Source organism: Eucalyptus grandis, chromosome 1, assembly GCF_016545825.1.
Source record: "Eucalyptus grandis isolate ANBG69807.140 chromosome 1, ASM1654582v1, whole genome shotgun sequence".
Classification (NCBI taxonomy): domain Eukaryota; kingdom Viridiplantae; phylum Streptophyta; class Magnoliopsida; order Myrtales; family Myrtaceae; genus Eucalyptus; species Eucalyptus grandis.
In genome coordinates, this window is record NC_052612.1 from 32,577,782 (window position 1) to 32,604,861 (window position 27,080).

Here is a 27,080-nt window from a genome sequence, read left to right on the forward strand (position 1 = left end):
TCTTCATTTTTTCTTTGATTTTAGAAGATACATATTTGCAATTTTAAATTGTTGAAGGGAAAATAAAAATGATAAAAGAATTATATAATATTTTCAATGGCAACAACAGGATTACGACCGACAAAAACAGAGAATGCCACGTTTGAGGTAATGATAAGACAAGCAATGTTTCAAAAAAAAAAAAAAAAAAGGACTAGCAACAAATAATTAAAAGAACATCATAGAAAAAGCAAAGGTCCCTATACAGCCTTTTCAATAATATTCTATAAATCACGAGAAAAAGGTGCAGGAAATTGCGAAGATTGAAATGACACCATGAGGTCGGCCAAGGCACAATAAGGCCCGTGACCAATTCATGGTGGATGTCTTGCCCCTCCCCCAACTTTCCCCTGCTTCTCTCTACCGTCCACGCAAATATTTAAGGATTTTTTTTTTTTTAAATTGTGCTATCATCATGAGAAAATCATCAAGTTAGTATAATTAGGGTCCATTTCTTTGGACAAAAACTATTTCTAGGAAATTATTTTTCAACTTTCCATTTAAGATAATGGAAAACTAATAAGATCTATGGAAATGTTTTCTCTAGATTGACAACAACGAGCTTAGATTGGAGAAGTAACTTTCTCTATTGGTAAGAAGAAAATCACTTTTCCTAAATTACCAAATAAACGAAAACTAATCATTTTCCTTAATTATGAAGTTTTCTTTGAAACAAACGCACTATAAATACAATAATAAAATCCATTGTTTATTATTCTTTAGTCCACCCATTGGTTGGAAAGGAGTCAAATGGTGTATCCAATGAAAAACCCAATTTAAAAAGTTTAAACTCAAAGATGAAGGGAAACAGCATGTATATAATGAGTATATTCTGATGACAACGATATAACATATGAAAGTAAAGTTAGAGCATAACAAGTAATAAGCTATCCTGGGATCAAGAAGCTAACATAATTGAGCGTCAAGGGATAAGGAGCGGCCAGAAGTATCCTCCACAAAGTGAAGACATGATATCTTACACGTGATTGTTGATTTCACCATAATATTTCATGGAATCTTAGCTCATACTGCATACGTGATTTTTTTTGTGATCTCAATGCGCCAGTTTCTGTGGGATCCCGCGGAATGTCTCCAAGTTGAGAATCCATGCAAAGCACGAGACCAGAGAAGAGAAGAATCCAAAGTGGCCTCAAAAGGCATAATAACATCAAGCATCGTCCAACTCCGACATCCACAGTGCCTGGTCATTCTGCTTTCTCTGCTTTTCAGTTGCACCCTGAAATCTGCCAAGATGTGGACCTATGCACTCTCGATGTGCGTCGGATTCTTCTCCCTTTTTTGTCGCGGTATTAACCCTTTTTTTCTTAAATGTTGGTGTCGGACTTTGGGGTCAGCAGCTGCATAAATCACGGATAAGACCGCAAAAAGGCAAAAGGTGAAGGAGAGGAATCGAGCCCCATCATCTTTTCTGGAGCTCTCATCGATGGAGTTCCAGAAATTGTGAAGGCTTGGGCTGGTTTGGGTGCGTGTGAATTCAAAGAAAAGGTTCGGTTTATTATGCCATTAGAAATGGCATTAAGATGCATAAATAATCCGTTTATTTCATAGGAGCATAATTTTTCTCATTTTATGATGCTTGGATCGCTTAGAAAAATGATTCAATAAAAAATATATTCATAATTAATGGAAACCTACAATTAAATTCAGGATAATGACTTTATTTTTTGAAAATCAAATATCATTCTTCAAAATGTGCTTGATCCTCGGCGACCAAGCCTAGGACCACGATTCTCGAGCCTAAGTCCCCCTAAGCCAAGCCAAGCACCCTAGCGCTCATGTTCAAGACCCCTATGCTTGCACTTGGGTCCCCTCGAGGTTGGATCCCTAGCACCAATGCTTAAGATCTTAATGGTCAAGCCCCAGTACCAGGCTTTCACACTCAAGTTGTCAACTCTTGCACAAAGGTCCCCCTTAGGGGGTGAGCATCGATCCTGGACCGACCCTGGACCGGCCCAACCCTACCGGCCCCTGGTCCAGTTCTAGGAGACTGGTCGGTTTTGATCCTAGAATTCCAAGGGACCAATTGTGCGGGCGATTCTTGGTATATATATAAAATATTATTTATAATTTTTATATAAAGAAAATTTTAAAACAAACGGCGCAACAACATTAAATAGCTCTTCAGTGATGAGTTTAAGTAATTTTACATTATTTTTTAAAAACTTAGATTTTTAATAGTCATAATTTATGAATGAGGAAAATGTTTTTGTGAATAGTCCCCACGGGGTCCAAAAATGTATAAATAACTCCTTATGGCATTCTTCTAGTATTCGTCCTCTTGTGTCTTATTTGTCCTCGTAGTCTTCAATTTGCCAAAATCGAAAGAAACAACTTCTCCGCTCACTACTTGATACTCGTCTCGCTTGCTTTGGGTCACTCATGCCGCTCGCCACTCGCTTGGCTTGTTGCTCCTCGCTCGACATTCGATGCTCATATTATCTGATGCTCACCCCACTTGACCTTCACCACTTGCCTTTCTTAGCTAACCTTGCTCATTATCAAATCCATTGAGTCAGTACGGTCTTTGATTTCATTTTCAAGGGGTACAAAAATAGTCATGGATTGATCTTGAAATCGGATCGAACCCATTGGGTTAGTCTAGTCCTCAATTGCTTTTTTAAGGAGTACAAAAAATGAAAAATTATCGGTTGATCTCGGATTGACCTTTGAACATGACCGAACCCATTGGGTTGGTTCGGTCCTCGGTCCCAAGCTCAATAAGGTTGGTCCTCGATCCCAAAAATTGAGGAGCAGCATTGTGTGGGTTGGTCCTTGAGTTAGGGGGTGGACCAGCCCAACCTGGACCATGTTCACCCCCTACCTTAGGCTAGGACCAATGGCTCGACACCAACACATGTGCTTGCATTCTTAGAGGCCGGACTCAAGTCCCCAATATCTAGCTCTATACTTTAGACTTTTTTCTAAAATATATGTTTCATTATTTCCCCATAACAAACACCAAAAGATGACTCATATTATTTGAAAAAGGGTAAATGAAAAAATAGTTTCTGAATTTTGGTACAATATGCAATGTAGTTCATGAAATTTTCATTTGTGAAATGTGATCATTAAACTTTGATCCAATAGGCAATATAATATCTTGAATTTTCCATTTGTGTAATATGATCTTTGATTTTTGGTCCAATGTTTAATATCATCCTCAACTTTTCAACATTTTCATATAATTTAAGGACTACATTGAATATTTACTAGTAATTCGGGACCACATTGAACAAATTCAAAATTTAGAGATGGTATTGCATATTAAACCAAAATCAAAGACCTCAGTACACAAATTTAAAATTTAAGGACGATATTGCACATTGAACCAAAATTGAGGAACTATTTGTCCTATTATCCCTTTGTAAAATAAAACAAAATTAAGAGATTGAAATCTTTTTCCTTGAAATTAAGTTCCTTGAAATTTTTAACTGCTTTTTCAATGAGATCCAAAGTATATCCTAAGCCTAAATATATGGTTAGTTTGGCTACTCTTCGAACGAACTGCCGATTTTTCTTGGTAAAAGCTTTCACGATTACTTAAATGATGAAGGTGACATATTTCTATAAAAGACAATTATTACCGTCTTCTTCCTTACAAAGTGTAAAAAATGGACTTTATTTTTTTCATAAGTCCCTTCTTTCCTTCCTTCCTTTTTCTTCGATTTTTTTCCTGTAGACTTTTTTTTTCCCCACATTCCCATCTATCTCTCTTTCATAATTATTATGTTTGAATTACGTACATCTTTAGTATAAATTTATGATTAAAAGCATTATCTTTTTTGAAAATTTCAGAAAGCTATATCATCTCGCTTGGTAATGCATTCTTTTGATAATGTGTTTCCACATACTTCACATTTTCATTCTTTTCTTTCAACTTTTGGTTTAATATCTATGGACAGCACCCACATATAAAAAAGTAAAGAAAATTTGACGTTTCTCTCTCGGTTTTTTTTTTAGGGTGAAGTTAACAAACAGATTCTTTATCTCAGTTTGAATAACAGTGCAACGCAATTCTCCACATTGATTCAATCCAACAATTAGATTTAAGGTTTCTTGCTTTGTTGTTATAGCTCTCATAATCATGAAAAAGATGCAGATACCTCTTGTTCGTCCTCCCTCCCAAGACATTTTACCAATAATGGGAGAATTGTCCAAAAAATCTAAAGACAACCACTTATTTAATTCTAAACATTTCAATTTAGTTAATGTTGTCTAAAATTTTTGACGATTTTCCATTATGGTCTATTTGGTTATATTAGACTAAAAACTGCTGATGTGATGATCTAATCAGTGCAGGTCGTTTTACATGGCACGTTTGGTTGTTAATGCGGACAATCACAATTTTTTGAATTCTCTCTTTTCATATCTTTTTTATTTTTTTGGCAAAATACCCTATTTTTTTATGTTGTCATCAATTCAATACATGAAGATGGGCCTTCAAATTTTAATTCTATATCCTCACTTTTCCATCATTGAGGTCAATTTTCGATTTCAACTTTTTGGACACACGCAGACTAAAAAATAACAAAAAGAGAATTATATAAAATAGGAAGAAAGAAAGAAAGAAAAAAAGAAAATTGGGTCATTTCATGATCATTGATATACATATTTTGCACATGTGTACAGTCCTGATTTTATAATGCGTTTGAATATAAACTTACGGTCTTCACTTTTCGTTTAATTTAAAATTTGCGATGGATGCACTTTGATTTTTCTTAGCCCTAAGATCTAGAATTTTTGCAATATGCAAATGTCGACACTTAGATTCATGTGTAAATTTATTTTTTCTAAAAATTGAACGCATTTTAAGTTTTGCAAGAAAACGAGAAATAAATACTTCTTTTCTTAGGTTAACTGAATTCTAAACAAAAAAAGCCCCGATTTGCGTATTGGTTGCACTCCAAATTCTGTGTGCAATTAGGCTGTTATGCACGAACTAAGCGATACAAGTCTTTCTCGTTTCTACCCATTTTTCACACCTGATTTTCAACACGACAACAATGCCGGAAAAAAGGGAGAGGAAAAAGCAACGGAAATATTTGTCATTGCAGTCATCAGATAGCAAGTTGTCATGCTCAAGCGATACGTTGCAATTGCAATTTTACCTGAAACGGAGGCAAAAAAAAATTAAAAATTAAAAGAAAAATGTCAGAAGTCCATTTCACGTTTGTCGACGAACGTTATGGGGAGACTTTGTGTAAGATGTCAAGTTTACTGGCAACTCTCTCTAATTTTCTATTCAACAGAAGTACTACCCAAGAACCTAATGCGGACTTCTTCGTCATAAAAAAGGAAGAAAGGAGATGTGAATCCTTAACTGGGACTAGTCCCCTTTCGATTTCGGTTCGATTTCAGTAACAAGACACGAGTTACCAAAATTCCACCATTGTGGTCACATGCTAGGACTGTCAAATTGGCGAATCAGATTGAAAATGGTCCGACTCAAGTTGTCTCATTTAACTTGCTTTGACCTACTTATATGCAATATGAATTTAGTGACCTATACTTGATCATGCCCAACTCAACTCATTTACTAAAATACTTCCATATTTAATCCAACTTATGAAAATCCATATCCACGTAATTAACCCACTTTAAACTCTTCATGCATATGTGTCATTTGGATAAAATCATTATTTCGACTATAAGATGCTAAATAATTGGCTTTCAACATTGCATGGAATTTTCAATTTTTGTGTCCATCCTTAATGAAGAATAAGAGAAAATTAATACTTGCTAGTGAACTTATTTATTAGCAACAAATAACATGGGGGAATTGAAATTTTGATTAAATTGAATGTAAAATATTAAAGAAGATGATTTATGTTAACTATGGATTGCAATGACAAGAACTAAGACTGGAATATTACATAAAAATGACAATGCCAAATGCAACTAAGGAAAAATACTCTAATAACTAACAAACAAAATTTAGAAGATTAGTAAAATAAAAAGTAACGTGGAAAAGAAGAAGCCATTCTAATACTTTTAATAAGAGTGAAGTCAGGCTTATCTTACAAAGCCCACCAAGACTTTGAACTTGGAATAGTCCGAGAAGTCCATTATTTTCTTATAGAGGATGAAAAGAAAGTCACAAAAGTTATTAGATTTATGTAAATTGTAAATCCATTATTCAGCCCTTTTTTTGAGTTTTGCCGGTATAGCCCATCTACTAAACATAGATAAATTGCATATTCATTCTGCCATCTAATATGGGTTAAGAATTGCGTTTATGACCCGTTTTAACAAGGCCATGGTATATTTGAAGATGAAATGATAACATGATTTATAAGTAGCATTAGATCAATTTTAACACGTTTGATATATGGTTGTTTTTACTTTTCCATACATCCAAAGTAAATTTAGATTTTCACGTCCTCAAATTCGGTATAAATTCCATTTAATTTTGCGAAGCATACGTTAGAATGTCCAACTTGAAAGTTTAAATTATAATAGGTGAAAGGAAACTATTTATATCTTAAATGCATATGAGCCCCGGAAACAAATGAAGTGTAATACTTAACATTCCTCTCAAGTACAAACTAGATATAAAATAACACGTGGAATTTGATGAATTGGAACTTGCGCACAATAAAGTAAATTGAGGCAAGACTTAACTCCAATATCATGTTAAAATGTCCCATTTAAGGGCTTAAACTAATAGATAGAGGGAGATACATGTACATAGAAAACACATTAATTCGTAATCAAGCGATACGAAATACGTTTGTCTTAAAAAGCACATAAAATACTTCTGTCTTAATTTGCATTTTTCTATCAATTTTGCCATCAAATTTTGCTTTCTTCCGTTTCTCACGCGGTGGCCAGAGGAAATCACGTTTCCTGGGTCCACGAGAAGGAATGGATGGTGCTTCCTTTGCACTTTGACAAATAAAGTTCAACCTCCCTATAAAGAAAAAACATAATCTTTTTTTTAAAGCAAAATTAGAAATAAAGAGGAAAAAAATACTATTTCTTAACTACTGAGGTCATGTTTTGGGAGGCTTGGATTTAAAGCCTGGATACGATAACACTTCATATATTCTTGTATTTTAGAATATACATATTTACAATTTCAAATTGTTGAAAGGAAATTAAAAATGATAAAAGAATATTTTAATATTTTCAGTAGCAATTGCTCCGGCCCAAAACATTAGAATTACATTCGGTCCTTATCAACCTTGAGTGCGACATCAGGATAACGACCGGCAAAAACGGGAAATGCCCCATTTTAGGTAATGATTAGAAAAGCAACAAATAATCAAAAATGCATTATAGAAAAAGCAAAAGGTCCCTGACCATCCACATCGATGATATCGATATCATGTCACCGGTCAGCTTTAAACTGTGAGAAAAGGGCGAGAGGAATTGTGAAGACTGGAAATGGCACCATGTGGTTGGTCCAAGGCACGGCAAGGTCCGCGGCCAACTCACATGGATGGTTGCCCCTCCACCCACTTTCCCCTGCTTTTCTCCATCGTCCACACAAATATTTAAGGACTTTCTTTTTTAATGGAATTGCACTATCATCAAGGGAAAGTCATCTGAGTTTCTATGATAATAGTCTTTTTATTTGAAGGAAAATTACTTACGGGAAATTATTTTCTAACTTTCCAGTATTTAAATGATGAAAAACTAATTAGATCTAGAAAATACATTTCCAATGAATTGAAAACAATAAACTTAAAATGGGAAAAAATAACTTCAATTTTAGTAAGAAGAAATCATTTTCTTTAAACTACTGAACAAATGAATATTAACCATTTGTCTTGAAAATATTTTTCATTGAAAATATTTTAATTTATCATGAAACTTTTAGTAAAATAAAGACACCATAAGGCGTTGGACTGTGTATCCACAGCAATGGAACACCCAATCCAAAAAGCTTAAACTCAAGGGCGAAGGGAGAATGCGTGTATATAAAGAGCATATAAATCTTGCAAATGAGTCGCGTGTGATATTTTAACGATGTCGGTGTTGCGTATGAAAGGAAAGTTTAGAGCAGAATAAGTAACAGGCCACCTGGTGATTGATGATTGAGAAACCAACATAATTGAGTATCAAGGAAAAGAAGCGATCAAAAGTGAACTCCACGAAATGAAAACATGATATCTCACACGTGATTCTTGATTTTTATTTTGGTAAAGTAATTTTTTTTTTTTTTTTGGTAAAGACACATGATTCTTGATTTCGCCACAATATTTCATAGAATCGTAGCTGATACTGTAAACGTGATTCTTTTGTGGGCTTAATGCATTAGTTTCTGTGGAATCCCGTGCGGTGTCTCCACGTTGAGAATCCATGCTAAACACGTGTAGAGTAGAATCCAAAGAGGCCTCATCCACAAATGATCTTATCTTCAACACTCACAATGATTGGTCGTTCTCTTTTCTCCAAGGTGTAGACATCCGCAGTCACGGTGACGATCCATGTTTTTCTTTTTTCTGTATAAGCGTCGCCGGACTTTGGGGTTAGCAGCTGCATGAATCACGGCTGACTGTAAATGGTTGTTCATAGGTGAGTCCCCAAAAAGGGCAAGGACCGCAGGAGAGTAATCAAGCCCATAATTCGGTGCTTTTGTGGTTGGAGTTTTGAAGATTGTGAACGCCTTCTAAATAGATAAAGAGGTAAAAGATAAATTGATTTCTGTTAAGTGCACAATTAGATATTTGAATTTGTGTTGGGCTGTCATTGTTAGGATTCGACTCACAACCACAATAAATTAGAAAGCAAAAGCAAGCCCATAATCTTTTCAGTGCTTGTGATTGGAGTTTTGCAGTTTGTGAACTCCTTCTAAATAGAGGCAAAAGATAAATTGATTTCTTTTAAGTGCACAATTAGACATTTGAATTTGTGTTGGGCTGCCATCATTAGGATTCAGTGCACAATCACAAAGAATTAGAAAGTAAAAGCAAAAAAGAGGATTTGTAATATGAGATTTTATCTTGATTCACCATTAAATTAGGGCTACATCTAGTAGATAATTCTATTACAATTAACATTTCACACATCTCTGTTACATCCCTTAGTTACATGAGAAAGAGATTATACATACTTATTAGCTATTCATGGGCCATAAGGACAAATTATCTATAAAAATGGGCTCAATCTATAAAAGCCCTCTAAGAGCTCCAAGGCACTGCCCCCACAACCCCCTAGATCCTTATCGATGAATACATCCCAATAATCATGAATATGGTATATATCAGGTATATATGTGGATTCAAAGAAAATGTTTGGTTAATTATGACTTTAGGAATAGCACTAGGGAAGATACGTAAGTACTCTGTTTGTTTCGTCAAAAATTTACTGTTGGGAATCATTTTTACAATTTTTCGGTACTTGGATCACTTAGAAAAATGGGCCAATGGAAACAGAATTTCATAAATAATGAAAAAAAAATCAAATTCTATTGCAACCCTCCTTTTCTGTCTTAGGGAGGGTGAAAAGAATAGGTTTAGAGTTTAAGAGGTTCATTATGATTCTAAACTAAACCTAACCTATCTAGAAATAGAAATTAACAAAAAAAATTATTGAAGTACACTGCGGTAAATGCAGGAAAGAAAACCCGATGCAAGTCAGGCAAGGAATATACATGGCCGTGTTATAAGCCCTAGGACATGATCCCCATGAACTAAATGGAAATTTAGATATTTGTGAAATTATTCAAAATGCAGATAATTACATTAAATAATCCTAAGCTTGTTTCTAGTTGCTATGTCACGAGGTTCTTAGCCAAAGAAAGCAAGAAATTGCCTACTAAAGTTGCACAAATTTGACCTCCTCAACTCTAGAATGAAGACCTACAAGGAAGAAAATTGACCACGAAGGTATTCTGTTTGTATCCAAAAGTCTACGCGTGGACATCTTTCAAATACTAATTTGACATCTATTTCTACTATGAGTGTCCTAGTTTGATTCCCAAGTCATGCTTTGCCTCAAACATCTCTCTTTTTTCCCCAAAACTCTCGTTTTCCCCTACCTGGACCAATTGGTCTCGACACTTCGAAATTCTTTTGGGTTTTCTAGGTTTATGGGCTCACTCTGGTGCACATTTCTCGCCCTAAGTCATGCTAATCTAAAGCTAATCAAGGGATGCAACCTGGCTTTTCTTAAACTAGAACATACATAATTTGACACCTACTAATATTTTCAATTCAAAATTCTCATTTCTTACGAAAAGCTCACTCTTTTTTTTTTTTGGCTCACAACCCTTTAACACTCAAAAAAATTTCGGACTTCTTCAGTTGCCTGCTAAGAGGGTATTCTTTGGGGGCTTTAAGAGGCCTTTTTAAGCTCCAATTGGGGACATGCAGCCTATGATTGGAAATATCTTTAAGTATACTTTCATTATAGTTGAAGATATTTGCTAGTTTTGATTGGAAGTTTCAATTACATTTCCTTTTCTCTCAATGAGTCCGTTAGTTGAGGTTAGTTTACTGAGGTTGTGGAGAATTCCCTCAAGTGCCTCTTGTCTCCACTCTCTTTTGACTCCATAGAGCATGCTTATGAGAGCTTATCCACTAAATTAATCTAGCCTTTGGTCAATCCTTGCTCACACATCAAGACTACCAACTAAGGGCGCGTTTGATAACGTTCTGTTTCGGAGAACAATTTTTGAATAGAAATAGTTTTTCTATTTCTATTCCTGGGAACAATTTCTGAGTATAAGAATGCACTTGGTAACTGAAAAAAAAAAATCTATTATAAGAATAGAAATGAGTTTAGTAAACTTGTATAATTTTATTGTTTATTTTAATTTTTTCAATATTTTTATTATATGTTTTTTTCTTCTTTCTTCCTTTTGGCTTATCACTGACCTCGGCTGTGGTTGGCGATTGGCCCCGTGGTCGGCAATCAGCCGACGAGGGCCGGCGACCTTACCGAAGCATCGCCGGCCCCCGGCAAGGTCAAGCCTTGTTGATGACCTCGCCTGGCCATCGAGGCCACCGGCAAGGCTTAGCCTCGCCCAGGCGGTGCAATGTCAGCCTTGCCGAGCCATCGCCGGGCAATGTCAACCTGGCGGTGGCCTGGCGAGGCCAAGCCTCATCGGTCGCTGGGCGAGCTTGGCCTTGTTGGGGGCCAGTAATGCTCGGCGAGGTTGCCAACCCTCATCGGCCGATCGTCTACCATGGCCGAGGTTGGCGATCGGCCAAAAAGAAGAAGAAGGAAAGAAAAAAGAAGAAGAAAAAATAACTATTTCTCAAAATTGTTCCCAAGAACAAGAATCAACTTTTTTCTACTTCTTATTTTTTTTTCTTTTTTGGTAATGGTAAGAATATATAAATAGCTTTGAACCAATGTACACAAGATCGGTGCCAAAACTTTCACTCAAAAAGACAACAAGTTTGAATGAGGGAAGGGAAGGCGATGTAAGAAGAACACCTTAACAGGAAGTGCGACAAGAAGAAGAACAAGAGAACATGCTAAGTAAAGCCACAACAAGCCAAGAATGGGAGGAGAAGCCGAAAGCAGAAGTCTTCAAATCGGTCAACAAGCAGCTGAACGAAGAAAGCAACTAGTAATAGGGAGCTGTGATGTCAGAACCGTAAGCAAGCTGACAAACACAGTGGCAAAAAGAAGAGGAAGGGACCACCGATGACCGAGAGGACACAACGCTAGGAGCTAGAAAGACCACCGAAAATACAAGAGTCCAAGCCCCAACATCGTTGGAGCCTCCTGTTTCTTGGGTTGTCAATCACATTGCTGAAGGTGAGCGCCATGTCCCTGACCACCTTGATGAGATGGTTCTTCAAAGCTAGCAGCTCCAAGGTCTCCCCCCAAAACATAATGCTATTCCGCTTTTTCCAAATCAAGTGGCACATGGCTCCAAACGAAAACCGAGCAATGCTATAAAGAAAATCCTTGCCCAGGAGGAACTTTAGGGCCCAAATTAAGTTCTTCGACCAGGATCTATTTCTCCACGGAAGATTACATCTCGCAGCCCAAAATAAAGCAAGACTAGTGGAGATGTGACAATCGAAGAATAGATGATCAACAAAGTCTGGTCTAGCATTACAAAAAGCACACAGGCCTCTATCAATTCTACCATAAGAAAGAAAGAGAACCTGGAAGAATGAGAACCTGGGTGGGTAAGCGGTTTCTGATAATCAGCCACAGGTTGAATTGGAATCTAGAAGCAATGAAATGGTTCTAGATAAGCGAAGCCCATGGAACACGATCATTCTTCCTCCTAATGATTTCCCACGCTGATGCAATTGAAAAGGCGCGAGAAGAGCTCCCAATCCAAGTGAATTGATTAGCGGATCGAGAAAGGATCGGAAGAGAGTAACCCCCATCTTCCAAGAGAGTCCTGAGGGTACCACCATAAGGGGAGAAGAGATCTACTACTGTGGCTTGTCTGGAAAAGCCTGAGCTATCAATGAAGGAATCCGAGAAAAATAAGCTTAGCGGGCCTCTCTGGTGCCAATGATCAAACCAAAGGAAAGCAGAAAAGCCATCTCCAACTTCCCAAAGGAAGGATAGTCCAAACTCCCCCCTTAGCTACAAGATCTTCCTTTAAGCTCACGAACAAACAGAAGAAATACTGGAGACCCAAAAAAATTTCTTATTTAAGAAGGTCATGTGAATCCACTTGCACCACAACGACTCATTGTCAGTAAAAAGAATCCAAATATACTTGATCATTGCAGCCTTATTACAGTCCTCCAGCCTACGAATGCCCAGACCTCCTTCCGCTTTAGGAAGATAAACTTCCTCTCAAGAGACCTTAGCCCCGCCAGGGCCAAGTGTGGGACCTTTCCAAATAAACTGCCTCATGATTTGTTCAATGCGATGTAGCACCGAACATGGAAGTATAAATACACTGGCCCAAAAACTTTGAATGGAGTGAAGGACTGACCTTATCAATTGGAGTCTGCCGGTGAAAGAGAGGAACCTCTGGGCCCAAGAGTGGACCCTAACTGTGATGCGATCAACTAACGAGATATAGTTTGTTTTGCCAAATCTTGAAGTGATAATTGGTACCCCCAAATACCTCACAGGCAGCTTCCCTTCCTGGAAACCAAGGGCTAGCTAAATATAATTTCGAAGAGAAGGGGATTCACCTGCAAGAAAGACTTCACTTTTCGAAGTATTCAGCAACAAACCACTCCAAGAAGAGAAAATGTCCAGGCCTCTTTTTAATAAGGAAACCGAAGTCCAGTTTTCCTGGCAGAATAAGAAAACATCATCTGCAAAGAATAAGTGGGAAAGCTTCAACGCTTTGCACCTCTAGTAATACTTGAAGTTCGGATGCAAGGTGCGAGAGCTAAAATCTCAGAAAAAACCTCCATCACCAAGGTGAAAAGATAAGGAGACATGTGATCCCCCTGTCGAAGGCCCCGGCCACCCGAGAAAAAGCCATGTAGCTCCTCATTAATCGAGATGGAGTACTTGGGGGTACGAACACAGATCATCACAAGCTGAGTAATCTAGGTAGGGAACCCAAAAGCTAGAAGGGTTAATTCAAGAAAATCCCAATCAACCGCATCATACGCCTTCTGAAAATCCACCTTGATTGCACACTTAGGCAGATGAAGGTTTAAGTGGAACCACGCAAAGAGCTCTTGGGCCAAAAGAATATTGTCATTTATCTTCCTACCTTTGACGAATGCATTTTGGGATGGACTCATCAAATCTCGGAGCATGGAAGCTAGCCGATTAGCAAGAATCTTGGTAATGATTTTATATAAGGTGTTGCAACAAGCAATAGGTCGAAAGTCGGAGACTGCACATGCATTGGGAACCTTGGGCACCAAAGCTAGGATAGTGTTATTTACCTCACACAAAAGCTTGCCCGAAGCAAAGAAATCCTTAACCGCATCAATGACTGACGGGCCAATAGTCTCCTAGCAACTCTTGAAAAATTCAACAATAAAACCATCAGTCCCAGGGGCCTTACCTCTAGCGAGGGAGAATATAGTGTCCCAAATCTCAGCATCTAGCGCATGCCGAGAAAGAACCCGACCTGCTCCTTTGATAGCGGACACCTGATGAGCGCCTGCACCTCCTGCAACGATGGCTTCATAAGAACAACCTGCGGTGTAAGGAGGTTGGTAAAATAAGTAACAAAGACTTATTGCACTCTAAACGGATCGGTGATCAGTGCGCTAGAAGAATCATTGACCAAGAGAATTCTATTGTGAAGCTGTCTGCTGCTAACAGAATGGTGAAAAAACTTCGTGTTTCTATCACATTCCTGAAGCCATCTAATAATGGATTTCTGTCTGTAAAAAGACTCCTCTTGGCTTCTTAAATTAACAAAACACCGACGTTGAACCTTCTCTAACTCAGCAATAGTAATATTGGTCGGGTCTTGTTGCAAGGCATGTTGGGTAAGCCTCAAGGCATTGCTCGCGTCAGCCGTTCTTACAGAAATATCCGAGAATGACTTTTTATTTAACAGCTTGAGATAGCCTTTCAGAGTCTTCAACTTGCTGACAAGTCTGTACATTGGTATGCCAACTCCGGGGCTATCCCAAAGTTGCTTAACAATGGAGTCGAACTCAGGATGCTTCAACCAAAAGTTGAAGAACTTAAAGGGCTTCCTTGTGTGAACCTGGGGTAGTATTCTAACCACCATGGGAGTATGGTCAGAGATCCTCGGATTCAAGAAGGAAGCTTCTGAGAAAAAATAGTCAAGTCTCCACTTCGAATTCACCAAAACACGATCAATTTTTCTTTACTTCCGATTCACTCCAGAAGAGGTGGACCAGGTTAACCGAAGTCCAACATACCTCAAGTCCTCGAGGTCCGTCTGAGCCAAGCAATTGCTAAAATCATCAAAATAGGGAATGCAAGTAATAGAGCCACCAAAACGATCCAACGGGTCCTTGATGGCATTGAAGTCGCCAGCCACCAGCCAGGTCGAATCTTGCAGCAAATTATTCATCTAGACAAGATTTGTCCAAAGGGGCTAACAGCGCAGAAAAGTATGCTCCCCATAGATCACAGAGATAAAACAAGTCATACTAGTCAAAATGGAAGTCAGGCTACCATGGATTGCCTAAGCATTTTAGGAGGAAACATCAAAACTAACCAGAGCTAGATTCCAACCCACCAAAATCCTCCCATAGGAAGCAGTATTATAATTAGCAATCCAAATCCATCCTGGCAAAATGGTAGCAGAAATAGACTAAAATAGGGGCTCCGGGATCTTGGTCTCTAAGAGACCAACAAAACAAAGGTTATTGGAAGAGACTAAACTTTTAATCTCAGCCCGCCTTAAGGGGTTCATAAGTCCTAGTACATTCCAAAACCCTAGCAGCATCCAAAAAAACAAGAGGTACAAGGAGAAGAGTTACCTATTTTTGGTAGTCCCACGACGATTAGGAACCGAAGTAGGCTGAGCTGAAGGAGGATCCAGACATAATAATAGGAGCTGGTCTTAGATGGCAATAGGCTTCTTTGGGTCAGGAGGAGTGGTCGGGACCAAAGGGCTATCCTCATCTAAAGAGCTGTATTCACTAAACGAGCTACCAACCACCTCACTCGAACTCACCCTAGTGGATGGCACAGCTGGTGGAGCTGCCTTGCCCGCCAAAGGAATAGTACAACCGCTACTCTGCTTTGGAGCACTCATAGATTGATGTGAATTCACAACAACAGTAGGAGGAATCACCTTCGCAAGGACGGGATCCTGAGATTTGACAGCAAGACGCACAGGCTCAGCAGCAACAGGATCCTTCAACTTCAAGGATTGAGCAACTCCACCAGAGGGAGGTAAACTAGACAAACCAGCTTTCGGCACATCAACATTTTTCCTTTTACCTTTTACTTGTTTCCACCTCGCTCCAGCACTAGGAGGATGTTGAGACGACAACCCAGGGTGGAGAACAGGGGCAGGGGCTTCAGGCATGGCCATAGGCAACGCCTGCTTTCGTCTCTCATTCGAACTGCCCACAACAGGCCTAGCTTTTTGCTGGGGCGGATCCATCCTCCCACCCAAGTCCTGTGCCGAAATGGAACCAGCAACTTGGGGGCCTTCGGTCGTACAAGCAAGATTTGAAGAACAAACATGCGGATCAAAAGAAGGGTCTTGCTGACCCGTAATATCAGTCAATACCAAGGCAGGGGCCACAAGGCATGTGTGGCCAAAAACACCACAGCTTAGGTAGGAACTAGGCCGCCACTCATAATCCACTTCAACTGAGCAGGTCTCTCCATGGTGAACCATGTCAACAGCTTCACAACAGGGTTGTTTTGCTGATATTTTAACACAGACACGAGCAAAGACCAGCATGGTCTTTTCCTCAGTTCTCAAATCAATATATAACGGCTTCCCAACCACACTAGCTACTGCACTAATCCCCTGAGAAGACCAGAACGCATCAGGGAGCTTTTTCAGACCGACCCAAACATGAATAGCTGAATGGTTTTCCTTCCTAATTTCCAACGATGGTTTCCATGGTTGTAGAATCAGAGGCACTCTCGCAACCGTTAAAGACCCTCCTTCCAAAACCTTTCTATGAAAGTCAGCATCAGGGACATGAAAGTAATAAAAACTTTGCTCGTTCGCCAATACCTCCAAGATTTTCGGGCCCCAGGCTTTCTTAATAGAGTCTTCCACCAACTTGAAGGGAAGTCTACTTCCAACGAAGTAGCCGACAAGGCATTCAAAGAATTTTGGATCAGCAGCATCCAAAATGGCATCGGTTAATTCAACCACAGGCTTGTTGTTGATGAAAGTGGGCGGAATATACTATAGATCAAAGCCTTTAGTGGCAAGTTTGGCGACACTAGCCCAAGAATGGGATTGAGGGGTCTCAACTCCTTCTGCTACTTGTCTCTTTGCCGGGGCCTTTTTGAAGCAGACTGAACTTTGCTCCTAGCCCGATGACTAGCTTGAGCTTGCAAGGGAAGGCCATCCCGTTCAGCCTGGCTTGGAGGCATTACGGGGGAGCTACCATGGGAGTGGGATGAACGACTTCGTCCCGTGGAGGTACCAGCAGTGAGCTGATCCGAACGAGGATGCCCATCTTCGCCAAAAGCGGTTGAGGCCATTTGTCAAACACCTAACATGCAACTCAAGCACTAACCAGCACAGGCCATTAAAAGAAGGGAAACATACCCGACAAAGCTCCAAGGAGGCAGACGCTACAGAGAGGAGCAGAAGCTTGCACGGGAAAAGCCCACCTCAGCCTTTAGAGCAGCAGATTCCATAGATCACAGGAACAATGCAAACTTCCTCCAACCAACGAGAACTACCTTTTCTACTTCTTATTTATGTTCTCAAGAACAAAAGTTTTACCAAATACGTTTCTTTTTTTTTTTTTGTTCCCTAGAACAAAAGAACAAAAATGTTTGTTCCGAGGAACATAAACACTTTTTACCAAACGGGGTCTAAGCTGCTCCACCAACTCTCTGACTTTGCCAAATTTTCAAATTTGTACCACTATTGAGTTGGTTGATTTAATTAAGATTTTCACTCTTTCATTAGATTATTCATGATCAAATTTTGTCTATTTTCACATCTAGTAGTCTTGTTCCACCTCAGCTAGAGATTAAATTGATTGAGTAGATAAGTAGGATATGGTGGGGCCACGAAATTGCTTACTCAACAACTTCGAATTATGGCCAAATCATGGACTAGGTTTTGGCAGCTCATTTAAGTGCTTTAATCTATCAATTTTGCTAGAGTTTATGATCAATTGGCAAGTCCATGTATATTACTCTAAGTCTTTGACTAGAATTTGCAATTTCCCCTACCTAATTTTGCGAGAAAATTCCTTAAAGTTGGTCATTTTCTTACTCGAATATAACCAATTTGATATAATTTGGTCCCTTTGGTCTTATTTGATTAATTTGACCTGGCCCAAACTTAATTTCAACCCTAATACATGATACAAATGATGATTTAAGGGCTTGGGCAAATTTTGTAAAATTTACGAATTGGTCCCCCAATTTTTGAAAATTGAATTTTTGCCCCAACTTGCCATTTCAATTTCAAGGGCCTGGGTCACCAACACTTGTGCCTAGGTCCCCATAGGTCGCGACCAAGGGCCCGGCACTAGCTCACTTGCCCAAATCCTTGGCGGCCAGCTCAGGTCCCTAAGATCTAGGTTTGGGCTTGAGACTTTTTCTCAAAACATATGTAGGATAATCTTCCCGTAACAAGTACCAGAAAATGACTCACATATTATTTGCAAAATGAACCCAAACACAAGAAGATGAAATATTTTTACTTGAAAATTAGTTCGTTGAAAATATGTTTTAAGTTCATTTTCAATGAGATCCAAAGTATATTCTAAGCCTAAGTATATGGTTAGCTCGGCTACTCTTCAAACGAACTACTAGTTATTCTTGGGAAAAGCTTTCAGGTATACTTAAATGATGAAGATGACATATTTCTATAAGAAGATAATTTACAACAAATAAAAAGTGGACTTTATTTTGTTTGTGATGGCCTATGCACGTATCCATTTTAAGGGGACATTGTTTTTCCCTCATTTTACTCCCTCCCTTTTCTTCATTTTCTTTTTCATATTTTTATATATCTCTCTTTCATAATTATTATGTTTGAATTACGTACATCTCTATAATTAAATTAAATTTATAAGCTTTATCTTTTATTTTATATTTTTTTCTGAAAAGCTATATCATCTCACTAATGCATTCTTTTAGTTGTGTGTTTCCACATACTTCGAATTTCACATTTCTTTTGTTTCAAATTTTAATTTGATATTTGCGGACGGCACTCACATATAAATAAAGTGAAGAAAATTTGACATTTTTTTAAAAGTTAAAATAGAGATTATTTATCTCCATCTGAATTACACCACAACGCAATTCATCACATTAGTTCAATCCAACAACTTGATTGAAGGTTTCTTGCTTTGTTGTCATAGCCATTATAACAAAGCAAATATCTCTCGTTCTTTTTTCCAAGATAATTGTCCAAAAAGTTCTAAACATATTGTATAACCATCATTTCAGTTATAAACTTTTCAATTTGTCTAATATAATCTTAAATCTTTTAACGATTTTCCACTGTAATCCATCCAGCAATTTATATTGGAAATCACTGATGTGACGGTCCAATCAGTTACTAGTTGTGAAGCATCAACATCTCATGTGGTACAATTGGCAGCTAGTGTGGACAATCTTAAATGAAACCTCATTGTTTCACAATTTTTTTTCTAGACTTCGTTTTCTATTTTACCTTTCCTTTTTCTTTATTTTTTATTTTTTCCCTTCTATCCTCTTCATCTTCTTCTCCACTAGTTGTTGGGGCCTCGATAATGGGTAGCAAGATCCCCACAATCGACGAAGAAGAAGATGAACAGTAGAGTAGGAAAAAAAGAAGGAAAATTGAAAGAAAATAAATGAAAAAAAGATTTAAAAAACATCGGAAGAGGATATTATTTTATTTAAGACCATTCACGTCGGCTACCAATTGAACCACATGGAACGACTTTCACTAACTAAATGATCGCGCCAATGATTTTATCTAAGAGTAGGGAAAGCTCAAAGGAAGGGAATAAGCTAGAAGATGCTTGAAGTTTACCAGGAAATTCAATCTTGACTTATCTTATGAAGGTGCGGAAAGTAGGTCCTTGACTCCCTATCTTCGAGGGTTAATAGGTGAGTTAGGAGAGGTTGAAACTCCTTATAGCCTTCATGGCTTTCAATCATGTGCGAGTGTATTTCTTCGTCCTAGAGCCTTTCTTGGTCAATATACCAAGCCTTTCATCCTTTGGATAGGGCTATTTGAAGGTCTGAATTGATTGGTTAGACTACATTATATCTTAATATTAAAAATTACATTAAGCAAATTAAAAGAAAATTATAACTAGATTGATGGATGTACATTAAATTTGGATTTTTTTGGGACAATTTTTCTAACTTTTAAATCTCATCTTCTCATTATGCTCCTATTTTTATTCAATACCATATAGATTTCTGTTAATTATAGCATGAAATACTATGATAATTTTTTCACCTTACTCAAATAATAAGAAAACATTAATTAGACCGATAAAAAAAAAAATCAAAAAAAAAAAGTGACTCAAAGTCAAAATAAATATATTAAAAAAATAGGATTAATATCTCGAAAAACTCCAAATTTATACATTTATAATAAATTTACTATTTATTTAAGTTGAATCATCACATTGCCAAGTTGTTAAATTTTACCATCAATTTATTATAAATATATCAATTTGTAATTTTTCACAGTATTAATCCAACTTAATGAAAATTAATATAATTTAAATTTATTACAAATATATTAATTTAAAATTTTTGATGGTCAAAAATTAAATTAAGTGTTTGCGATTTTTTATTATCAAAAATTAATTTAAAATAAATCCAACATATATGTAACAATTTGAATTTTTCGATGATATTAACTAAAAATAAACCACGTATCACCCACCATTTACAAATTATTCAGATTTTCAACTATCCGCGAGTACCGCACCAAAATTGTCAACTTCTTTTGAAAATATGCACGTCTTTTTAATCTTTTATCAACTTTCATTTGCCCTTTCATAACCATTAGTAATGACAAATTCCTAATTTTATATGATTTTTTTTTTCCAAAAATATCATGCCAAGAACCGACTCATCGTTCACCTTCGTTACAATAAACATTAGGGATATTCTTTGAGAGAACTTTTCCTCTCCTTTTGGCAAAGAGGGTTTGTCTTCGTACAGAGAGGAATAGAACTTTCTCATCACAGAAAAGACTCCAACCCGCGATCACGAACCATGAGCCGCGGATCCGAAAAGAGAGAAAATCATGATCAGGGACACCGCTGATATACAGATTCCTTCAGAGTTCCTGGATTGACACTGCGAATCATACAGAATATTCAAGTGTAAAACCCCAGAGAAGGCAACTTTTAAAATGATGATCGACAAGCACGTCTAAAGTAGGCAGCAAGAACACAAACAAATCCAGTTTCGGATGATTCCATGGAACCGCTAGCTCAGTCCGGCCAGCTCCACCACGACCACGCTGATGTTGTCTTTGCTTCCCCGCGCCATTGCAAAATCCACCAGCATGGCTGCCGCTTCGGCGGCGCGGTTCTCCACCACGTTGGCCTCCAGGGTTCTCCTCCTCATCTGGCCTGCCAGACACCTGCGCACGACATTGCATGCAAACTCGTTGGAGACAACGTCCCACAGGCCGTCGCTGGCAAGGATCAGAAATTCGTCCGCATCGGTCCGTCTGCTCACCTTGATTTCTGGTTCCGGGATCACGAATGGTTTCAGATATTGATCTCCTACATGTAAGAAACGGGCATGAAAGAGTTGTCCCCAAATTATGGTCTTTTGAGTTGCAATAAATATAGAAACTCCCCCACGCGAGTGCTATAAGGTAAATACTCACGTCTCGACTTAAAGTGATTCATAATAACATGATCTAGATATTCTTCTGTATAAAAAGCAAGCTCTACAAGAATAGTAATAAAATAGACAAAAAGCATAATCTAAATAGTGAAGATAAGCGTGAATTAATCTCACAAGTATCGTGCCGTTAAAATACATAAATATCAAATCCGATAATCAAACACCTCCCCCCCCCAAAATAAAAAAAGAAATAAAACAACAGTTGACGCATTTAATTCTTCTTATGATTTCTTAAAGACAGCTATCCAGACAGAACAAGCGACCATCGTGCAACCAGTCGAGGCCAAAAGGCTCAAAAATACTATTACACCATCTCTATTCTATCAGGAGAAAACAAAGCTGGGTACTTTTAGTATGACTTTCGATCACATATTATATAATGTACACAATGCACCTACGAACCTATAGATCTCGAGGTAGCGAGGACACCAAGAATGCGGTGCCCATTCCAGTTTATGACCCGTCCACCAGCAGCTTCAACTCTCTTCAATTCATCGGGCCGATTAGGCTGCACAACGCATAAGGAAGAGTCATTAAGAATATTAATTTATGCAAAACCTAAAACAGTTTCTACAATGGAAATGATACCCAGCATTAGCATACTGATTTTTAATTTAATTCTTGGCATAAAGAACTAACACTGTTTAGACAGATAAAAAATGTTTCGACCGGAAAAAATCTCCTAAAAGGGGGCATCAGATGGAATCAAGCAGATGAATAAACAGCAAGACAAATAAATCTGAGAGTTCAATTAAAACCGATTAATTTTGACAAATACTTTGGGGATAACCGGGTTATCCATGATATTTACCACACTCAAGCCTCTCTTGGTCAAATTTGATATGGACTTTTCAACAAGTCGCGAAGTCCATATCATGACCAAGTATAATGGGTACCGAATAAGATCTAGATCCATTAAAGGAATAACATTAGCCAAACGAATCGAGGTGGACAATGAGAAATGCAACATCCTTAAAACTGCCGAAAGGTCAATCGGATGCCCCACTACTTTAAAATTCCATGGAGCCTTTACTACACAGTTCACCTTTTCATTTTACGGAGGCGAAGTGTATTTCTACTGTTGCAATAAGATCACGAGAAAGCACTTCATGCCACGGTTTATGCTACCCCTCTTATGGATCCGGTGCCAATTGCAAATTTCAATTCGGTGCATCTTTTGATCCAACAAGAATCATGAATTTCCAGAATTTGCCATCGCAAATGGTTCTTATTCCACAAATTAAAGTAGCTGCAATCTAGTCCATAAAACTCCGCGACGTACAATTCCCAAGGGAGAATCCCTTGGGAAAATCTCGGCTTCGCCAAAGATCAAATTTACCTGCACCCTCGTGAACAATACTAAGATCATGAAAGACATCGCGAAAATGTCGGACAAAAGAAATCGCGCTTCCAGCTGAAGTAACTACTATAATCGCCAAAACCAAAACCTAGTACCAACCATATGTATTGTATGTATATATGTATATACCTTATGGTCATCCGTCAAGGCCATAGCAACACCTCCTCTACACAACACCGCCCTCGAGTCCCCACAATTCGCCACCACCACCACCTCCCTCCCCACCACCGCCACCACCGCCGTGGACCCCACCGTCTTCATCTCCTCCGCCGCGTCGCCGCTCGTCACCTCCCCGTCCATCTTCCCGAAGCACCCCACCATCGTCCCCTCCCAGTCCATTTCCCTGCCCTCCCGATCACGGCCCTCCACCTCCTCCGCCACCAGCCGGTGCAGCCTCTCCCTGCACGCCTCCGCCACCCGCGCCCCGCCGTGCCCGTCGTAGACCCCGAAGAAATCATACACCTCGTCCGCCTTCAGCCTCTTCGCGAACCCTTGCTCCACCCTCACCGCGTCCTCCATCTCTCTCCTCCTCCCTATCACCGAGAGCGACCCGTAATTGATCGACCGCTCCCTTTTCCTCTCGCGGGCCCTGTCGTCGTCTTCACCCGCCGGAGCTCCGTCGTTCTCCGACGACGAGGAAGAGAACGAAAGCGATATCTCGATCGGCTTCTCCTCCTCCTCATCATCCGGTGGTCTCGCGACCGGCGGCTCTCTCTTCCGTTCATGCCGCTGGCCGCTTCGGTGAGCTTTCCGGATCTTGAACCTCCTGCGGCAGCCGTTCCTGGCCTTCTCCGACGCCGCCACCGGGAAGATCCCTCCGCCGGGGTCCGCCGTCATCCTCCGAGGGTCACTCCCTTCGCCGGCGAGTGCAGCTTTTGCTCCTTGTTCATTGCATGCACAAAAAGCAAGGGGTTAAAAATAAGAAAAGAGAGCGATGCAAGTGCTTTAGCAATCGGAACGACGGACACTGGTGTGGGGGCATTTATTTGATGGGACAGCACGGGAAAGGACATCCAATCGTGGCCGTCCAGCTCGAGTCGTCCGTCGGTGGTTTGCCACATGGGTGGGCTATGCGCCTCTAACTTGGATTTCGGCAACAGAGACGTGGACGGCCCAGATCGGGGGGCTGGACACGCGGATGTCGAATCTCGGGGTTAGTGATTTGGTACTCGTACGGCCAGGCCCACGCGCGGCCCCCACAGAGGGTAAACGTGGAGATCTGCGATGGTTGCGTTAGGTGGGTTGCTCCTAGCCTTTTCTTATTTTCTCCCCCTATTTTCTATTATTATTCAAAAGCAAGGGGGGGTGGGGGGCGAGCATTTCACGGTTTTCCAGAGTTTACCTCTGACAAGGAATGTTGACTCGTCGGGATTTTTCGGGGACACGTGGCGGGACAAATGGTGGTCGCTGTTTCGAAAGAACATGTTCCTCGTATCATGTGTCGGGTTAACCCAGATATTTTCTTCCTTTTCTTTCGTGCAATGCGTAGGCCCCCTTCTTCGCCCGTCGCGTGGTTTGACGGAGCGACCTGAGGGGTCAGCTGTCCCCGACGCTGCGTCGACGCCTGATTGGTCCGAAGCATCGCCAGAAAGCCAGCTGGCCTCTCCTGATTGGTCTCCTGAGTTCGAATGTCGAAAGCCCTAGAACCCTATGTCCTACGCAGCCAATGCGCCGTGAGGGTATTGTATTAACCCAGTAGAGATTACGAAACGTGGTTGCGGAGCTGCGGTCGAAAGATGTGTTGTTTTCGTCGCATGCACCGTCGCCCGGGTGGCAAAATGACACCGGATCTTGATGGTTCCGTGCATGCGACGCTTGAACTTGAGCATTCGCATCGGGACTATGTTTGTCTTCTGGTTCCTCCTCTCTCTCTCTCTCTCTCTCTCTCTCTCTCTCTCTCATCTGGTTGAGATCAGAGGAGAAATGAATCACAAGATTCCAGAAATGGGGGATGTTTCCTTTGACCTTGAGCAGTTGGGCAGGCGTCGCAAGGTGGAAACGCAAAGAGAGAATGCGTGGAGTTTGGTCCTTCCATCGGAACCCATCTTGTCCTCTTTCCTCTTTGCTAATCGAAGTCGTGTTTACGCACCGCCTGAATCAACGCTCGGAATCATGCCTACATCAGTCTACAGTTGACGTGACCATCGACAAAGCACGAGAAAAAGAATATGGTGGAGAAGAAAGAAAGGACGAGAGAGTAAGGGAGAGTTCCGTTCTTATGGTGGAAGCAATGACGTGCGGTTGCTTGGTGCTGTTTTTGTAAGTCTTAGTTTATGACTTCGTATATCTCAAATCTAGCTTGAAATTATTAAACCATCGCGTGTTTAATTTTCATTAAGTTTCTAGGGTTTTCTCGTTTGTAAAATCCTTTAGAAAAAGCTTTCTCTCGTACATTTTGAAATGAATGTTTTCATGGGCGATCCTTAGAAGAGAGCATGGGTCCCCAATAGAATTGAGAATTAGATTGAACCGGCCATGAGGTCCGGTTAAATGTTGCAATGAAAATCGATCTACTACTGTACTATTCGGTTTTCGTATGATGATAACCAAAAAACTGAAGAATCGAATCAAAAGTCAAAAAATTGGATCGAATCGAGGTAACCCTAAGAGAGAGCATGATAGGGAGCGAAGGAAAAATTCCTTCCCTCAAGAGTGACTCCTTGGCTTTCACCGGTGTCATTTGACTCCTCCAGAGGGTCAAGACGCCGTTTTTCGTTGCTAATCGCTATCACCTGTTGTATCTACCGTCGCACAACCAAGCTCTGCTGAGCATTGTTTTTGGGCCGGGAGAGCATGTATAACTCAGACTTCGCTCGAGGCTTTGCTGGCCAAGATTACCAACAAGAACACTTCCAGAAACTCTTATTGTTGGTTCCGTCATGCTCCACGACTGTTACTCACATCTTCTAAGTGAGATCCAAATGATCAGTCTTATTTCACTTTGATTAGGAACAGATTCTTGAAGATCTCATCTCTATTTGAGAAAAATCCGATCAAATTGGTTATTCTTAGTATGCTAACATGTTTGTCGATAATCTGGATATTAATCTGTCACTTGCTTTGAATATAAACACTTGCATGAAACTACTCATAACATGTTCAATGAAATGCATAAATCAAGTCTATGTGAGTTTGTCTCTGGTTACGGAGTATTTTGAGTGCATGTCAACATGAAAATAGTTGCCTTTTATGGAAACAGTTTGTGGGCTTAGGCGTTCATGCCCTTATGCTTTGGCTTATGGGTTTGGCTGAATCCTTATCTTCAATCGGCTTTAGTTGCTTTTTATGCGAATTCAGGCTTTTTGAATATTGCCCGCGAGGTGCTCGATACAATGAGGAAGATAATTGTTGCATGGAATTCGATAATTTCTAGGTATGAGCAGAATGGGTCTGCTAAGAAGGAGACAATGGATTGTCGCTATTGGCGGGATAGAGATTGTTGTTGTTGCTTTAACTTTCATTCCACTTGACTTAAAATGAAACTAAAGAAAAAAGGAATTAGCCGATTCCGGGTAAAACCCAGATTGACTCTGGAATTGCGGGTCCAGTTTTAGGGCCAATTTTATGGTGTACAAGATACGTTCTACATTCTAAAAATTGAAAGTCAATTTCAATAAGGCCAGTTTTGGGTAACTTGGATGTATATTGGAACTGCTTACCCCTAGGTGATCTTGAATTGTGGTAGAACAAATTTTCATCTGCCTTTAGAGAGAGAGAGAATTAATTTTCATCTACCGCTTCTTTGAATATGGAAAAATAATATATATATATATATATATATATATGTATAGATATTGTCATTTTAAATATAAATAAATAGATCCCATTCCGTCCTTGAACTAAGAATAAGAGATTGTTCTTGATCAATTTCCTTGCCTCATATTTTGAGAATTACAAAGATTCTTTTCAAATTTGAATTGAGAATTGTAATTACCTGCTCTCTCAAATCAGTAATGTATAGAGCCATTTGTATAACACTTTTTTACGCTACCAAAGTATGCTATAATGAATAATTCTAACATACATAGCCAGAGTTAAAATATTTTTCAAAAGCGGCCTTATTTATCCTTGATATGACGATTAGTAAGAAATTGGATCATTAGAATCCTCAAATTATGGATGGATTAGACCGCTTACTTAAAGTTTTCTCAGCACTATCACGAGATGTTCTAATTTTTCCTTTATTTTTACAGAAGGAAGGCCCACATGCACAGGAGTGGCGTCATTTCTGTAGTCATCCAAATGAACACAATATGATATCACATAATCATTGATGGAAGATATGTAAGGTGAGGATTTT

At 39.4% G+C, this 27,080-nt stretch overlaps 1 protein-coding gene across 2 annotated transcripts; it reads right to left on the bottom strand.

The window, feature by feature from the left end:
* Window positions 1-20,612: 20,612 nt before the first annotated feature.
* On the bottom strand, window positions 20,613-23,740 carry LOC104437925 (protein phosphatase 2C 51). Of its 2 annotated transcripts, XM_010050975.3 has the most exons (4): window positions 22,910-23,740; window positions 21,823-21,928; window positions 21,247-21,293; window positions 20,646-21,148 (listed from the first exon to the last, which is right to left on the bottom strand). In XM_010050975.3, exons 1-4 carry the CDS (start codon window positions 23,615-23,617, stop codon window positions 20,867-20,869), a joined length of 1,143 nt encoding a protein of 380 aa, XP_010049277.2. In that variant the 5' UTR covers window positions 23,618-23,740; the 3' UTR covers window positions 20,646-20,866. The 2 variants fall into 2 exon arrangements, with proteins under 2 accessions (XP_039164977.1, XP_010049277.2); XM_039309043.1 differs by having other exon boundaries at window positions 20,613-21,293; window positions 22,910-23,738.
* Window positions 23,741-27,080: the final 3,340 nt, after the last annotated feature.

Coding starts and splice junctions, on each gene's coding strand:
- LOC104437925 (XM_010050975.3), bottom strand. CDS start 23,617: ATGACGGCGGACCCCGGCGGAGGGATCTTCCCGGTGGCGGCGTCGGAG. Junction 21,294..21,822: donor CGCTACCTCGAGATCTATAG/GTTCGTAGGTGC, acceptor TCTTACATGTAG/GAGATCAATATCTGAAACCA. Junction 21,149..21,246: donor TCCCGGAACCAGAAATCAAG/GTGAGCAGACGG, acceptor TGTCGTGCGCAG/GTGTCTGGCAGGCCAGATGA.